Source organism: Microtus pennsylvanicus, chromosome 1 (assembly GCF_037038515.1).
Source record: "Microtus pennsylvanicus isolate mMicPen1 chromosome 1, mMicPen1.hap1, whole genome shotgun sequence".
Taxonomy (NCBI): Eukaryota; Metazoa; Chordata; class Mammalia; order Rodentia; family Cricetidae; genus Microtus; species Microtus pennsylvanicus.
In genome coordinates, this window is record NC_134579.1 from 34,343,078 (window position 1) to 34,361,791 (window position 18,714).

The window sequence follows — 18,714 nt, forward strand, 5'->3', positions numbered from 1 at the left end:
CCTCAAGCGCTGTCTCAAAAATGGTTTTTGTTTTCTGTTTTTAAAGTGAGCAGCTCCTGGGTCTTACTTAGCCATGATCCAATTATACTAAGAGACACTTCCACAAATAAGCTACACGTAAATCTGAAATCCACACCCTTCTGAATAGCAGGATATAGCTTCATGCCATTCTGCGACAACCGATTTGGGAAATGAATTATCTTTATGGCCACAGTATCCAAACTGTATACATTATCCAGCTCACGGCAATTTAAATTATATTCATGTAGCTTCTATTATATCACTATAAATGTGCTACTAACTGATAGATACAAGTTATCTCTTACCATGTCTAATTCATAAACTAATAAACTCCACCACTATCCTAACCAGCAATCTCTATCTATATTCACATGTAACTTCATACTCACGAGAGTACCTTTAAGATTAAAAACTGTTCTTATGAAAGCTTTGGCAACAACTTGTTCAACATGGCGGTCTTGTGTTTACCCAGTTATTGTACATACCCTAACTACTACTACAAGTAGAAAAGTACACGTCATGAACACTTTGTTAAAATAAAGCAAGAAAAAAAATTACCTTTGATCTTTTGTTGGGTGTATAGGCCTTTGCATTGCTAAATATCAATCGGATATCTTTGCAGAATTCCACAGGGCTATCATAATTCCCAGCTTCTAGAGTTTCCCTTACTGTTCCAAAATCCATTGGAGTGTCTATAATATCTCGGTAATCCTGTTTTAAAAATGACAATTCACAGATGAACTTCATGCCCTCAAAATGTAAGTACTTAAGGGGTAGGAGATGGCTCAGCAATTAAGTGCACTGGCTACTCTTTTCAGAGGACCTGAGCTCCCAGCACCCATAAGGTGACACACAACCACCTGTAACTCCAGTCCTAGAGGATTCGACACCTCTCTGGCTTCCCTGGGCAGTAAAAACAAGGCACACTAATATACATGCAAATAGAACATATAAAATACCCATACACACAAACTTTTTTTTTTTTAATATTTATTTACTTATTATGTATATTTTGTCTGTGTGTATGCCTGCAGGCCAGAAGAGGGCACCAGACTCCATTACAGATGGTTGTGAGCCACCATGTGGTTGCCGGGAATTGAACTCAGGACCTTTGGAAGAGCAGGCAATGCTCTTAACCTCTGAGCCATCTCTCCAGCCCCCACACAAACTTTTTAAAAGGAAACATCTACACTAAAATATTCAAAATGATAGAAAGGGGAAAAGTGAAATATCTCAGGATTAGTACTTTAAGGTATATTCATAAGATAAAAAGAAAGGTTTGGGACAATGGTCTGTATCCTGTCAATTATATTTTAAATAAATGTTGATTGGCCAGTAGCCAGGTAGGAAGTATAGGCAGGACAACCAGACAGGAAGTAGAGGTGGAACAATGAGAATTCTGGGAAGAGGGAGGAAGCTCTTTCCATATTCCTGACCCATCCACAGAGCAAGCAAGATGTGATTGCCTTGCCGAAAAAGGTACCGAGCCACGTGTAATGGGCTACTATAAGTTATAAGAGTTAATAAGAAGCCTGAGCTAATGGACCAATCAGTTTATAACTAATGTAGACCTCTGTGTGGTTTCTTTGGGATTTAACGATTGTGGTAACAGGGCAGGATAGAAAACTCAGTCAACAGTACAGTAGAAACTATCAAATATTAAAGATTTTACTTTATCTCTATTTGGCTGGTTTTTCAAGGCATGGTTTCTCTGTTTCCTGGCTGTCCAAGAACTCTCTCTGTAGACCAGGCTGGCCCTGAGCTCACAGAAATACATCTGCCTTTGCCTCCTGAGTGCTGAGATTAAGGGTGTGCCACACCACTGCCCGGATTACTTTATTTTACTTTATGTTAGGATGTGAGTGCAGTGCTCAGAGAGGCCACAAGAGCGGTTCAGACCCCTTCGGAAGGACAGGTTATTTATGAATTGCCTGACATGGTATGGGAAACTAAACTCTAGGCCTCTGCAAGCACTCTTACTGCTGAGACATCTCTCCAGCACCACACATATCATTAAATGACAAATGCATACTGGCCATGAAACAAGGGTATTTTAATTTTCTGCTTTACAGTCCTCAGTAATCCCAAGCTTGCAGTAGCAGGAGGTGTTTTGGATTCGTGGTTCTGATCAATGTCCACCTGTCCTGTTCATTATCTCAGTCTTCTTTACTGTGTCAAATGAGTGAGTATGCCCGTATGGAGGAATATGCACCATGTGCATGTCTGCTGCCTGTGGAGGGCACTGGATCCCATGGGACTCGAGTTAGAGATGGCTGTGAGCTGCTATGTCAGGAACTTCTGTAAGAGCAGCCAAGACCTCTAACCTATGAGCCACCTCTCTAGCTCCAGTAAATTAATGTTGTGCCTACAGACAGCAAAGCCCACATACAGACCCCCCATTTCAGTATTCTGTGAAGCTATGTCTAAGTTCTTAAGTGAGTTACCATGTACAGAACTAACCTAGTGTAGAAAGAGAACATACCAACATGAATAAAGCCCGTCCTTTTACTCCTGAGTTTAATATAAATCTGCGGCCCCACTCTCTTCTCAACAACAAGGAAACTTACTGGGTATTCGACCAGGTCCACAGGCTGTCTGAAAGGCTCAGAGTCCTCGCACTGGAAGATCAAGATAAGCAAGGCTTTGCACTGCCTCCTCCAGTCGCTCTCAACACAGCTGGTGGCTCTGCTGCTCCTCTTTCTCCAGTTGTGGACCTGAAAACATATCTGCAGGTTATTTTAGCCTGGGTGAAAAATGTGGAGAGAGCACTTTCACAGTATGGTGTAAGATACTAGCTTAAAAAATTAAGTGGGCTCTTCTACTTTCTGTATTGTATTAGAAGTTGTGGCTGTTTCCAACTTGTTATCTAGCTGGACAAAGCTGAGTGCTACAAACATCCAATCATCTTTCATAATGTTCTAAACATACTTTTCTAAAAGGAAAAAATTAAGACAAACAAACATACTTTAAGAAAACATTAATGAGATCCAGGTGGTGTTTGCATACCCCTTTAATCCCAGCACTCAGAAGGCAGACGCAGGAGGATCTCCGCGAGTTTGAGGCCAGCCTGGTCTACAAGAGCTAGTTCCAGGATAAACTCGAAAGCTACAGAGAAACCCTGTCTCAAATAAATAAATAAATAAAAATAAATAAATAAATAAATAAATAAATAAATAAATGAGAGAGGATTAATGAGAAAAATTACAATAACATTAAATGTGAAAATGAGCACAGGGCATACAATCTAACAAGCGCTTCTACCAATTCTCTCTCACCCATGCACCTTGTTTGTCACACTCATTTGAAAATAAGGTAGAAAGAATAGCTCCTCGCCGGGCGATGGTGGTGCACGCCTTTAATCCCAGCATTCGGGAGGCAAAAGCGGGTGGATCTCTGAGTTTGAGGCCAGCCTGGTCTACAAGAGCTAGTTCCAGGACAGGCTCCAAAGCTACAAAGAAACCCTGTCTTGAAAAACAAACAAAAAAACAACAAAGGAAGGAAGGAAGGAAGGAAGGAAGGAAGGAAGGAAGGAAGGAAGGAAGGAAGGAAGGAAGGAAGGACGGACGGACGGAAGGCAGGCTCCTCAACCAAAAATGTCACAGAGCCTAGCTGTGACATGGGAAGAGATGCCTTATAAAAACCAATGTGACCACAAAAAAGACATAAAAGCTATTGTCTGGTTTGAATGAACTCAAACAGAAAGCATAGGAGTAGGGGTGTGTGTGTGTGTGTGTGTGTGTGTGTGTGTGTGTGTGTGTGTGTGTGTGTGTGTGTGTGTGTATGTGTGTGTGTATGAGTGCGTGAAAGAGACAGAGAGAAATAAAGACCATAATTTTAATAAGAGTCACATCAAACTTCTCCATGCACATAGCAACATCTGGCTTGTGGAATAAAGTATGTCATTTGCAACAGCAGATACAGCAAAGAAATGGACATAGGAAAACACTTGGCACTCCAGTTGGAAATGAAGCAACATGAAAATAAACAAGACAACTGCATGTCTAGCCCTTCAATGTTAATTAGGACAATCATTACACAAAAAAATGAGTATTCAATTTCTTTAGCTAGTTGATTTAAAAAAAAAAAATAGGACCTTACTAACTGTAGTCCTGGCTGTCCTGGAACACACTATGTAAACCAAGTTGTCCTCAAACTCAGATCTACCTGCCTCTGCCACCTGAGTGCTGAGATTAAAAGGTGTGTGCCACCACACCCAGATGATACTTGATTTTCTTTTTTTTTTTTGAACAGATCTCCTTTCCAAATCCTAGCTAATCTACTTTTCCCCTTAAAAGAGCTTATCATTTTTTTCCTCTCTATTCCAAGAAAACAACACTATCTGTACCTGGACTTCACAATCACATGAAGAATACTCTTTCTTAGTCAAGCATTCAATCCACATTAAAATGCAACCATCAGAGATACCTTATCCTCCAAGCTGTATTCACCCACTACAGCTACAACTGCTGCTCTACCTTACAGTCACATCAAATCCTTGGATTCCCAAGAAAATGAACGGACACACAAGTCAGGCCAGTGTCCTGCAAAGCCCACAGACACAGATGCCCTACCTCCTTTCTCGTGGGAGTCCACATCTTACTCCATCTGAGAATTTAGTTCCAGCAGCAACGCTCAACTAGACATTCCTGGATTTAATGATTTTCCCCTTTCTTTATAAACCAAACTAAGTCATCTCATAAAATATGCAGTATCACCATATAACTTTAAGGCAGAAGCTGTAATCCAGATGATATTTGGTTTTGAACACAGAACACACAAACCAGTTTGCCATGCAGAGGACTTACCCTTCTCCTTCCAGAAGATGTTTTAGGGAGATCACTATCGTCCTAGGATAAACCAGAGCACCTTACTATGGAGTTCTCACCAGAAATCATCATCTGAGCAAAAGTGTACCAGAGACATCACTTAACCATGAACATTCTCATCAAGCACCCTACTGCCATAGCTAACTGGAACATACCACAAAAGCTGGTACTAGATGACCTACATTTTCTAGTCTCGCTTTGAAATCATTGCATTATAAAGTGAAAACGTGGGGCTGGAGAGATGGCTCAGCGGTTAAGAACATTGCCTGCTCTTCCAAACGTCCTGAGTTCAATCCCAGCAACCACATGGTGGCTCACAACCATCTGTAATAAGGTCTGGTGCCCTCTTCTGGCCTGTAGGCATACACACAGATACAATATTGTATACATAATAAATAAATAAATATTTAAAAAAAAATAAAGTGAAAACGTCATACCAATTCATCGGCATTCTGGTCATCATTTTCCGATGTGTTAGACAGTTCTGATATATTTGTACAATCTTGATTCCTAAAAGTTAAAATTTTCACAATTAGTCACATGGATAGTCCTCAAAAGCACTCACTGCATGTGAAAAAATGCAGATAGCTCCCCAGGCTAGACACACCCAACTTTAAACATGACACACGACTGTAACCAGTCCTCTATGGAAAAGATGGACTTCAATATTCTAATTTAGAATAATGATAATTTAAGTGTTCAAAATCAAGTTGGTAACAGAAATAATGATACTCTAAGTGGCCTTTTCAGGATGAACACAGCATGATTTCTCCTAGGTATTAGCACAGTAAAACTGATATAGCAAATACCATGAGAAAAGGAGATTTAAGACAGAAGAGAAAGGAAACAAACCAAACCAACCATCTAAACGTCAGTGAATAAACAAAGGAAAGAATGCTGAAAGGAAGCCCAAAAAAAATGACAACACGGGCATGCTGCTTCTGGAGGCAGAGAAAACAATCCTGAAGGAGGCCAGCATCCACACCTTAGACTGCTAACTATGGCATTGCTGTCTGCTCATGCAACTTCCTTGTGTTTTCACACAAGACCGGACATGTTCAGGGATGGTACAGCCTTAGACTTAAGGAGTCTTTCAAAGAATTTGTAAAGACAAGACACATGGGAAGGAAATTTATTCTCTCATGAGAAGACTGAAGTTGGGTTATCTGTCCACACACAAAAATATGACATCTCTAAAAGAACTCAGGTCTTAATTCCCACTTCAGTATTCACAGAATTTCAAATAAATTTGCAAAATATGTAAATGTACAGACTATTTATACAAGTCTACTTTCACAGAGTACAATCAAAATGAATTCATCTTTAACCTAGTCATTAAAAGATGCCTGAAAAACCTACAGTCTACAAAATTAAGTGACCAACATTTCAGAAAAATAGTCAAGAAAACTTAGAAGACGATTAAAACAACAAAACAAACCAACACTGAAATACACCAGCGAGTCTAGATTTGACTCTGAAACACAAGGGCATTTGGCGTACAAACTACTAAAACATTGGAAACTGACACAACTGGACAGGGTTAATTACCTAACACTTTATACCACAGCTATGTTCACAAGTAACAGGATATTAGCCACACAGTAGTATAAAACACTTCACATTTGCTGAAGAGATGAACCTCAGTTTAAAGCACAGACTACTCTTGCAGAAGAACTGGGTTCAATTTCCAGCAGCCACATAATGGGCTCACAATCCAAGGGATTCGATGTCTTTCTGCATCAGACACCAGGCATACACGTGTATATATATACACACACACATACATGCCGATAAAACATTGATGAAATTATTTTAATTACTTTAGATTTTTAAATATATAAAGGTTGGGGCTGGCGAGATGGCTCGGTGGTAATAAACACTGGCTTGTGCTTCCCCAGGATCTGGGTTACATTCCCAGCACCAACATGGAGGTAACTGCCCTCTGGAACTCTAGTTGCATGGAGATCCCACACCCTTTTCTGGCCTCCTAGGGCACCAGGCACACAAGTATACATACATATAAGCTGGCAAAATACCCATATACTTAATGAAGTATTAAAAACTAAAACTGAATTGTTCACATTCCTTTATTGAAAGTATGCAAGGAAATGTTCCTTCAAGTAAAACCTCAGATGGGAAGAATTCAGGCAATAAACATGGGACATTATAAAAACACAGTATATCGAAAAAATCACTTTCCCACCACACATGAGATCACTTACTTAATAAATTTCAGAAGCTGGTCGGTTATTTTTTTAGCTGACCTTGCAATTACACTTTCCGGTTCATTAAATGTCCTTGCATTATGCTCTATATATCGGACTTCCCAAATCAATGCAGATAACCGCCTCAAAAAGAAAAGTACCATTACTTAAAAGAAAAATAACCAAAACCTAGCAAAGTTAGTCTAGTAAATGAGACATATCTTCAGACAGCACTAGTGAAAAGTCACACTAAATAACCTCACGCTCTCAACTCAGTCATATAGTTACAATAGACAAAAATTACAAGATCTAATTTAAATAAACCACCTCAATCACTTTATCTCACGCACGAGCGTATGCACGCACACACACACGCACGCACACACACACACACACACCATCCTTTTTTTTTCCACCATGCCTATTAGTACCTTTTGAAGCTATCAAAACTTAACAAACAGGGCTGGGAAGTGGCTCCATAGGTACAAGAGCTTGCTTGTGGATTAGGTTCTGCAGCAACCATGTGAAAAGGAAGTGAGCACCGGTAGGATGCCTTTAACTCCGGCATTGGAGGAGGTAAATACAGCTCCCAAGAGTGCTGTGGGAACTCCTTCAGCCAATAATTTTTAAGATACCAGCCCACTTTGGGCGTGGTCTCATGTACTGTAAGTGTAGACGCAAAAATGTACACAGTCCCTTCTTTGGCTGGATTCGGTTCCCAGTGCACACAGAGGACTGCAGATCACTACCCTTACTTTGAGTTTATCCAAAATAAATAAACCTTTGTTGTACTGCATTCTGGGCAATTTTGTAACTCTTTGATGCTACTACACAAGAGCTTACTGGGCAGTCAGCTTATCCAGGCCTCTCAGAGACTCAGCATCAAGGGAGCACAGCAAAGAGTGCCAGAGGAATATCTTGGACATTCTCCACATGCCAACAGCACCCACCACAGTCCCTCCATACACACACGCAGACTGAGGAAAATGTGTTCAACACCAACTCTGAGTCAGTTTCATTACAAATTGGTTTCTAGCTTAAACACATATGACTAGTTATAATTCCATTATGAATGTAGAATAATAATTATGTTCAACAGTATTTCCATCAAAGGATCATAAAAATTTAAATAGTATCAATTACTGTAAAAACAATGGGCTGGAGAGATGGCTCAGTGGTTCAGAGCACCGCCTGCTCTTCCAAAGGTCCTGAGTTCAATTCCCAGCAACCACATGGTGGCTCATAACCATCTGTAATGAGATCTGGTGCCCTCTTCTGGCCTGCAGGCAGAGCACTGAGAATACTGTATACATAATAAATAAACAAATATTTAAAAAAATTACAAAGAAGTGATTTTAAAATTAACAATGATTTTAAAAATCGACAACAAAAAGTTGCTATCTCTGAGAAATAAGCTTTGCTCAGACAAACAAGTAGATTACTAACTCATGAAATGTACTACTTTTAAATGTAGCAGTGTTAATATTTAACTCCGTGAAAAGGGGGCAAAATTCAATGCAGTCCAATTGGGGCTACCTCAAGATAAGCACTCTTACAGATCTTGTATTACTTTCCTTTTATTCTAGTGATGTGGGATTCCCGTGTTTTATTACCACTGGTTAATAAAGAAGCTGCTTTGGCCCACAGCAGGGCAGAACAGAGCCAGGCGGGAAAACTAAACTAAATGCAGAGAGAAGTGAGGCGGAGTCAGGAGACACCTTACAGCCGCCCAAAAAGCAAGATGTAAGGGTGACCACGAGCCTGTGGTAAAATAGAAAATATAGAAATGGGTTAATTTTAGATGTAAGAGCTAGCTAGGAATACGCCTGAGCCAATGACCAAACAGTGTTGCAAGTAATATAGTTTTTATGTGATTATTCAGGTCTGGGTGGCCAGAAACGAGAGCACAGGCTCCATTTACATTTCCGTGCTCTGTCTGCATGTACACCTGCAGACCAGGAAAGGGCATCAGACTTCATTACAGGTGGTTGTGAGCCACCATGTGGCTGCTGGGAAGTGAACTCAGGACCTCTGAAAGCACAACCAGTGCTCTTAAACGCTGAACCATCTCTCCAGTCCTTTCTTTTATTTCAAAGTAGGCTTTGTATCACAAAGCAATATGTATCTAAATTTCTATCTACATTATCATAAAAATGTGAATTATATTGTTTCATAAGCCTTTACCATCTTTAGTTCATGGTTATGAATGAAGCTGTGACTGAACTACAGAGTGGTTTAACAGTTAATAGCACTGGCTGCTCTTGCACTCAATATCTGGAAACAACCACCTTTAAATACAGCTCCAGGAGATGGAACTCTTCTAGACTCCAAGGAAATCTGTATGCACAAGGACATACATACATGCATATACACACAGACAGATAAAAATGAAGCTTAAAAAAATTAAGTTCTAGTAGCTCATGGGTTTAGAATTTGACAGGCTGAAAAAAACCAGGATCAGATTTCTAACACACGCACATGAATGAAGCTTGGTATATCATCTGATGCTGACTACCCAACATTTGTCATTCACCCAAAGACATAACAAGCAACAACAGGAAATTATGTTCACCAGCACTGAAAACTCACATAGTAACCATCTGCAAGCTGTACCTCTCATTCGTGCTCGTTACTATGTCCTAAGAGCTCTTTATGATATTTTGAAAGGGGTGCTCTACTAACCTATAAAATCGATTAACAAGTCTCATTCGAATTGTGTAAAGATCAGTTGGATAGGCCACCACTGTGCAGTACTTTGGATATGTACATAGATCCACCGGGCCTGCAAAAGCTGCTGCTATATCTGTAAAAGACAAAATTCTAGGCTTTTAAACAGTAAGTTCATTACCTATAGATGATAATTAGCTTTAAAAAAAAAAAAACCATTCCTAAGAGAGAACTCCATTTCATATGACATTGTGTGAAGAGAGCCAGAGACAAACGTGAGGCTCAGCCAGTGACTCACCGAGGTTCAGGAGCTGGTCTATACCGCTGATGATGCGCTCACATTCCTCATCTCTTGACTTCCGGCCCCATTCGCCATCTTGTGGTTTATAAAGCAATTTCTCTAGCTCATCTGAAGTGACAGAGATACTTGCTCCCAATTCTTCTGGTGGATCAACTATGATGAATTCCATTTTAAAGAAAATTAAAGAAGAGGTACAGGGGGGGATCGACCTCTAACATGCAATCCATACTATATACACAGCAACCCTTCAACATTCTAAGTTGTTTACAGAGATTACAAAACTGCTTGAATTGAGGTGTAAGCACTATGACCCGGATAAAGACTAAATAGAGACCATCTTCAGGGCCTCAGTCTATTCCTTCCAAATGTAAAGTTCCAGGTACCACTGGGGCTGGAGAGATGGCTCAGCATTTACCAGCACTGGCTGCTCTTCTAATTCCCAGCAATCACATGGTGGCTGGCAACCATAAATAGTGAGATCTAGTGCCCTTTTCTGGAATGTGGACATACATGGAGGCAGAACACTGTATACGTAATAAATAAATAAATCTTAAAAATAAATAAATAAAAACTGAGCCAGGTGGTGGTAGTGTTCACCTTTAATCCGAGAACTCAGGAAATGGATCTCTGAGTTCAAGGTCAGTCTGGTCTACAGAGCCAGTTCCAGGACAGCCAGGGCTACAGAGACCCCCTGTGGGGAAACACCCCCCCCCAACTAAAAAAAAAAAACAGGGTGGGTGGGAAAAGAGGGGCCACGTGTGCTGGCAATAAAGTGGGTCATGTGACAGATGAACTGCTAAGACACCTATAATAAATACAATCTCCAAGACCAAAAGAAAACAAACCGGTATCAAACAGTTTGATACTAGCAAAGCTCTGAGACTGTGGTAACTTCAGGACATTTATGAGTGGACAAAAGCGTGTCCCATTATGTGCATAAGTGAGAAACATTGAAAGAAAAATAATTTCAGAACTTATGACCAATATGTACCATTGTCAGGAATTGGCTCCATGTCCCATGGGCTAAGCTTTTCAATTTCAGTATTGTCCCACCTGTTTAACAAACAAGAAGCATTAGTTACCTTTCCCCAAAACAAACCGTACAGAATAGCAAGACATCACAAAAGAAATACCGAAAATTAGTCTAACTGCAGGAATTACGTTTCCAACATTAGTATTAAAAAATTGAGAAAGGCCAGGTGGTAGCAGCACACACCTTTTTAAATCTGCATTAGGGAGGCAGAAGCAGGTGGATCTCTTAGTTAGAGTCCAGCTGGTCTACAAAAGGGATTCCAATACAGCCAGAGCTGTTTCAAAACAAAGTATAGCCAGGTATAGTGGTACATGTTATTAACTTCAGCACCTGGAAGGCAAAGGAAGGCAGATCTCGAATTCAAGGGCCAGCCTGGTCTACATAACAGGTTCTAGAATAGGAAGGATGACATAGATAGACCCTATCTCAAAAAAAGAAAAAAAAGTGTTTATGCGAGGGGCTAAAGAGATAGCTCAGGGGTTAGGGGCACTGGCTGCTCTAACAGAGCACAAATGTTCAATTCCCAGCTCCACTATCTGCAAATCCAATTCTGAAGGATCTGATGCCCTTTTCTGGCCTCTGAAGGGTACCAGTCATGTATATGGTACATGCAGGCAAAATATCCACACGGAAAAATAACTAATTTAAGGTTTACTAAAACATCAGAACTCCTAAGCAACCTGCCCTCAGAGTAAGGGAAGCACAGTCAGTGTTAAAGCTTGAACACCAGACTTTTTTATCCTATAGCCAGCTAGTGGGTGAGGTGAAGGTTTTTGTGAATATTAATACAGTATCGATGCTGACCTGTGTCTCAGGAATATTAGACAGCAGCAACAGGTGTGTTGCAGGTCTCAGAGACATACTGGAGGTCACTGACTCAATGGTGCAAAATACACAGACCCTAAATCATGTCAGTCACACGGTGATCTGAATCAGCAAACAGTTTCTCTCTGTATACAAATACAAACCTTACAACATAACACTGGAAATGACTGTCAGGATACTGCGGTTGATACGGCTCTTGACTCAGCACAGTTCCAAACCACCAAGCATCATCAATAATAGATCGAAATCTGTCACCTATAAGAGAAGTGATCAAGTCTGAGGTGTGCGTCTGCTACCATTATGGACACGTTCTACCTATGAAATATCATACATAATACACGAAGAACAGAGATCAAGTGCAAAGTTTAAGAAATTCAAAGTCTAGCCTTCTGGGTATATCACAGAGGGTGCTAAGCCCCTGTGCTCGATCAACATGATGAATGAGAGAGAGAGAGAGAGAGAGAGAGAGAGAGAGAGAGAGAGAGAGAGAGAGAGATTTTCTCTGGGTGCAACTAAAATACGCTTGAGAAATTTATGAAATATTCTAAAAAATCTGCAGGAAAATTTTAATAGCTATTAGTCGTCTTACGATTGCAGTTGTCACTATAAAATACAACTGGTGTGGGGTGTCCTTATGTAAATATGTTGCTTTCAGCTGTTTTGGCCAATGGTTTAGCAGAGTAAAGCCAGGCAGAAAATCCAGAGATAACAAGTAGGCGGAGTCAAGGAGATGCCATATAGCCACCCAAGAAGCAAGGTATGAGGTAACAAACTATGAGCCTTGTAGTAAAATATAAAATATAAGATAAAGTGCTAGCTAGAAATACGCCTAAGCCATTGGCCAAACAATGTTGTAATTAATACAGTTTCTGTGTGATTATTCAGGTCTGGGTGGACAGGAAATGAAAGTGCAGTCTCCCTCTACATACAACATGAGCATACGCTGAAAATTCTTACAAATCTCATGAGCAATGGGGTCTGCAGCCAGTGAAATAGGTTAAGGAATAAAGACGCAGGCCACTATGCCTGCCTGAGTTCAATCTTTAGGGACTCTTATGACAGAAGATCACAGCCTTCCCGAAGTCCTGACCTGCATATGAGCCACATGGCATGCTCTCACTGACACATACACACTTAAAATGCACGAAATAAAGTTTAAAAGAAAAGGTTAAAAACCAGGTCTGAAAATACTCAAGCATTAAAAATGTATTATTGTTTAAAAGAACTACATAGCCACTAATCAGTTCTACTGTCTAACAATAATTCAACAGGAAGAAAGTAGATCTTTGTAAAGGGATTTTGAGACGGTTCCTACAGAACCCTGTAGATTCTTCAATATGTACTCGGGTAGAATGGGTCTCTGGCCTAGCAATGAGCCCCCGCATTCCCCCTCTGACCCCAGTAACTAAATATCAAAATTGTCCCTTGTAGTAGTGGTTCTAGACTATAAGTATTTTAAAGCTCCTACAGTAACACTGAAGCCTGACTTCACTTCAGTAGATACCAGTCATTTCATACTATAAACTAACCCCGCATTTTTCAAACATCAAAGTCACCCGTCCATCTATCTTACCCCTCTGTGAGTTCAAGGCCAGTTTGGTCTACAGTATATTCCAGGCTAGCCAAGGCCACAGTGAGAGAGTGTTTCAAAAAAGTAACTCTTTAAAACAAATAATAATAGGATAATGGCACAGTATAAAAATGAGATCAATCAACTTCCTGTATGCACATGAACTGCAGAACAAACCCACTAGATTACAAAGGAAAACAGACCATAAAGTAGCTTAAGGAGTTTTCCATTTCCATTCCTGCGGTGTGTGTGTGTGTGTGTGTGTGTGTGTGTGTGTGTGTGTGTGTGTGTGTGTGTTGGGGTGTGTGTGTGTGTGTGTGTGTTGGGGTGGAGGACAATGTCCAGGAGCCAGGAGTCACTCTCACCACAGACCATGCTGACTCCAGGACCGGACTCTAGCTGGAAGGCTGGGATACAGAGGGAGAACCTTCACCACTCAACCATCTTGCTGATGCAAATGCTTGTGTTTCTTTTCATTTTTACAATTTCTTTAAAAACGGGGTTGGGGTGGGAAGTGGGCAGCACCCACACTCAAAGAACATGCATATAGGTGCCCAGTGGGAAGACAGGTATCAAACCCCCTGAAGACGGACTTACTGGCAGTTATGAGCTGTCTGACGCGGGTGCCTGGCATTGCACTCTGCTCTTCTCCAGAGGAACGAGTGTCCTTAGAGCTGAGCGACCTTCCCAGTCTACTTCCTAAAGGATCCGTACCCTAAGGATGTGTCACTTGACCAAAGTACTGCGGCATACCACAACATTATTTTCTTCTCTTTCTTTTTGGATACAAGGCTGCTATGTAGGCCTGACATCAAAGAACTTGCTTGCTCAGGAGACCAGGTTGGCCTCAAACTCAGAGATCTGCCTGCCTCTTCCTCCCAAGTGCTGGGATTAAAGGTGTGTGCTACAACCACTCAGTTTACACAATATTTTGGATTTTTCTTTTTCCTTTTATTCTTTCTTTTTCTTTGAGATAGGGTCTCACTATGTATAGTCCTGGTTGTCCTGGAACTCACTCTGTAGACCAGGCTGGCTTTGAATTCACAGAGAACCACCTGCCTCTCTGAGTGTTGAAATTATAGGCATACACAACCAACATCCAGCCCTGTAAATTTTTTTTTTTTTTTTTGGTTTTTTGAGACAGGGTTTCTCTGTGGCTTTGGAGCCTGTCCTGGAACTAGCTCTGTAGACCAGGCTGGTCTCGAACTCACAGAGATCCACCTGCCTCTGCCTCCTGAGCACTGGGATTAAAGGCATGCGCCACCATCGCCCGGCCAAAACTTAATTTTTAAATTAAAAATTAAAGAAAAATATTTATTGAACACAGGAATGGCACTCATATCTGTAATCCCAAAAGTCAGGAGGGGATCCCAATAGTCACCTGGCTCCTGTAATTATTTTTTAACCATTAGATTGTTTTAAATCAGTGCTTCTCAACCTTCCTAATGTTCTCACCCTTTAATACAGTTACTTATATTGTGGTTATCCCCAACCATAAAATTATTCTCGTTACTTTTTAACTGTAATTTTGTTACTGTTAAGAATAGTGATGTGGTATCTGATATTCGGTATCTGTGAAAGAGTCAATCGACCCCAAAGAGGCTGTGACCACAGGCTGAGAACCGCCGCTTTAACTCCTATAAAAGAACAACTTACACAAGCATTACGTCAAGGACAATTACACACGACCCAGTGTGGTGCTGCACACCTTAATCACAGCCCTCAAGATGCAGAAACAAAGGCAGGTAGAGCTCTTTGAGCTCCAGGACAACCAGAGCTCCAAAGACAGACCCTGCCTCTAAAATATCAATATTATTAATACATAACAGAACAATGATTCCCAAACACCATAAGCAGAAGCAATATTGCAAGGCTAAAAAGTCTACACAAAATAGGTACCGATCAGCACAAGTACTAAGCCAATATATTTAAAGGCCACTTATGCTTCCAGAGATTGTGTAAACCGTAGTTAAAAGTACTCTATCTAAAGAGCAGCTCAATGGTTTAGTACTATACAGAATTCAGTAAGGACAGACTTACAAGGCTGCCAGTTTCTCTGTCTTGCTTCATCATAAAATTGACGCAACACAAGAAAATCGATAACATCTGGCATATCATGATATCTAAAAGAAAATTGAAAATTACCACAGTAGAAAGCAACAGTGTTCAAAAGGCACAAGCACTCTGTCATTTCAAGCTCCTTAGGACATGTGCACACAAGGGTGGAGTGTCATCATCCCCAAATGCCACCACCAGTCCTCCTGACAGGCTGTCACTGGTCTGCAGGTTGCCAGCAGGCTGGATTCACTGACCAGTGAGTACCAAGCACCTGTCTTTTTCTGCCCAGCACTGGGGACCTCAGACTTTCTAGCTGGGCCACCCTCCCAGGCCCATCTAACTTATGTAGAGAAGATAACAAAGGACTAGAGACGGCTCAGTTAGCAAACGTGCTTTCAGGGCAATGTAAGGATCTGAGTTCTGATGGCCTGTATCCATGCACAAGCCAGTTGTGCCAACGTGCCTATCATCCAAACACTAGGAAGGCAGAGATAGGCAGGTTCTTACCCAAATGGTGAGTTGCAGGTTTAATGAGGACCCTGTCTTCTTTTTCAGTCTCCAAACAGCACAGTGCAGTGTGTCCTCAACTTAAATCAGTACATCTACTACTCCCGTGTAACCAATCCCCGCTTAGGCTCTAAACTGCCTGGGTGAGCATCGTGGAAGTCCCTCACACAGCAAACCCCTTGCTTAACTGCTTCCTGGCAGACCTGTCCATGGGTCTACATGCATGATGCAGCTAAAGGGGAATGGCCTACTAATCAGCAAAATGTAAAATCTACATTTAAGTAATTCCACAGAAATATAATACATACCTAATGGAGAAAGATTTATCTGTAAGTCTACCAGTTGCCGGATCTATAAATGCTAGTTTGAGGCAACAGAGCGTTGGTGGTCCAACCTCATATCTTATTCCAACTATTTTGACCAACTCTTGATCCTGTAATAAAGATTTATTTAGAAATTTTATTTTCTTTCTTAAACGTCAATTTATCACTCATGTACTTCTCTATGTACTACTGCTAGACTAGCCAGCTCCTAACCTGGGATTACAGACACAGTGTAATTTGCCAGTGACTGCAATTATCCTTCCCCTCTCCAGATGACAGACACCCCACACAGAAACACCCACAACGGCAGTCAGTGTACTCGCCAGAAGTCTAAGGAATTCTGGAGTGGCTCGGGGATCAGTACAAGATAACCAGTCAATAATCTGACATTTTCTTGACTTATACTATGAATTTCACTTTTTTTTGCACTTACTGTATGTATTTATTACTTGTGCACATGCATGTGCCAAGCTGCCCATGTAAAGGTCAAAGCAATGCATGTAGAAGTGGGTTTTCTCATTCTACCATGAGGGACATGGAGCCCTCTCACCCATCTGCCCCCTGCACGAACATTCTACAGAAACTATGCACTAGGCTCTAACAATGGCCTACCCTGAGATCCATCTTCCTCCATGGCTCTTTATTAGGGTTCAGCTCATAGATATTATTTCTTCTGACAGCTTCAATGTAAGCTTCATGACCCTGACGGAAGTATATCACCTGCAAAGGGAAGCGTTTGTTTACTAGGAAGCCACGGAGCAGCAAGAGCTTGGCTTTCCCGCACACTCTCTGGACGGCCTCTGCTCTCACCTCGTCACCCATCTGAGGAACAAAGGGAGACTTGCGAAGTGCCGTGTCAGTTATCCAAACAGGAGGGTGAAACTCGTACAAATGCTCCGCATCTGCTAGCTCTGCTGGAGTCGTCCTTCGCAAACTCTGCCAAGAGGAGACAATAAAGCCTGGTATGAAGGGGGCAAGATACGCTATTTAATTGAAAAACAAATACTTCACTATTCAAAGTCATTTTGTCTGGCTCAATACACAAGCATGTACTGCCTTCTAAAAAAATTATGAAAAGTGCCTGGCTCTAGTCCTCCACTTACCTGTAGCTTCTAAAATCACTGTGGAGCTACCTAAACCCAGCCTAGGGCTCCCTCATCCCCATGCCCTTATGTCACACTAAACATCTTCTAGGCACAAGCTATGCTACTGAGACTCCACTCTGAATTTGAACAGAGCCTAGTGATAATTAAGAATCTCCTTTTGTATTTTAGAATTTTGAGAGATTTTATGTATCCCAAAATGGACTTGGACTCAGTACATAGCTAAGCTAAGGATGACCCTAAACTTCTCATCTTCCCACCTTAACCTCCTGCGTGCTGGGGTTACAGGAATGTCAACACTATGCCTACCCTATGTGTGCTAGAGATAGAACTAGGGGTTCAAGCATGGTAGGTAAACAAGGGACCAACTGAACTTCTTCTCTTGTAAGGTTTTCAAGCCTGGTGGTTCTTCAAAACAAGTTCTCCATACTTCTCTTCTTGAGCTCAGCTGAGACTCAGTAACTCACTTTGCCAACAAAGAGGCCTAAATCAACAGTATGCAGCTTGGAGTACAGAAGCATTAAGGTGTAACTTTAGTTTTACTATTGGATAGTGGCTCAGGGGAAGGTCAGACAGCATGTTGTCAGCAGCTCGCTGAGGGGACTAGGTTCCTGTAACTCAGGAACACATTCCGGACCCAAAGTAAGACATACTCATTCTTACACTTAAGTGAAATCTTACACCTAAGGGAATCTGTTACACAGGAAGAAAAAACAAAAACAAAACTTGACATCTTTAAATGATGACAATGGCATGAACTAAAGAAATAAAGCATTACTACAGCCATAAGATGAAGACATGTATATAAAATAGAATGTGTCAAGAAGAGCTGGGCAGTGATGGTACACAGTGCACACCTTTAACCCCAGCACTTGAGAGACAAAGGACATCAGATCTCTTGAGTTTGAGATGAGCCTGGGCTACAGAGTGACGGTTCCAGGACAGTCAGGACTACTACACACAGAAACCACTGTGGGGGAGGGGGCACAACACAACAAAAAACTAAAACCAAAACAAACGCACGCAACAAGAGGCAGGAGAAAGGTATGTTCAAAACACATCAACTTTATTCCTGGTAGCAAAGTCAGGCTCCACTCTAAACTATATCAACACTACTCAGGACAGCAGAGCCTTACTTCTTCCAGAATGTTTCTCTTTACTCCTTTGCAACAGATCCCCAGATAGCTATAAAAAGAATAACCTCAAAACATTTGTTCACAAGAATAAAGCTCAAGGAAAGGTGAACTAAAGACAAGAGCCAGGCCGGAGCCGGGAA

General features: G+C 41.2%; 1 protein-coding gene across 3 annotated transcripts in view; it reads right to left on the minus strand.

Annotated features, from left to right (window-relative positions):
- Brwd1 (bromodomain and WD repeat domain containing 1) overlaps positions 1–18,714 on the minus strand; it is an 84,371-nt gene that overhangs the window by 13,151 nt on the left and 52,506 nt on the right. For all 3 annotated transcript variants that reach the window (XR_012909653.1, XM_075961068.1, XM_075961059.1), the window contains 13 exons: positions 17,146–17,271; positions 16,948–17,055; positions 16,321–16,445; positions 15,488–15,570; positions 12,021–12,132; positions 11,011–11,072; positions 10,017–10,172; positions 9,734–9,854; positions 7,070–7,195; positions 5,285–5,357; positions 4,827–4,868; positions 2,589–2,735; positions 580–732 (listed from right to left, as the gene is read on the minus strand). Coding sequence is in view for 2 of the 3 variants with exons in the window: in XM_075961068.1 (XP_075817183.1) it covers positions 580–732; positions 2,589–2,735; positions 4,827–4,868; positions 5,285–5,357; positions 7,070–7,195; positions 9,734–9,854; positions 10,017–10,172; positions 11,011–11,072; positions 12,021–12,132; positions 15,488–15,570; positions 16,321–16,445; positions 16,948–17,055; positions 17,146–17,271 (1,434 nt within the window). In the remaining variant the exon portion in view is untranslated. The remainder of the gene's footprint in view (positions 1–579; positions 733–2,588; positions 2,736–4,826; positions 4,869–5,284; positions 5,358–7,069; positions 7,196–9,733; positions 9,855–10,016; positions 10,173–11,010; positions 11,073–12,020; positions 12,133–15,487; positions 15,571–16,320; positions 16,446–16,947; positions 17,056–17,145; positions 17,272–18,714) is intronic.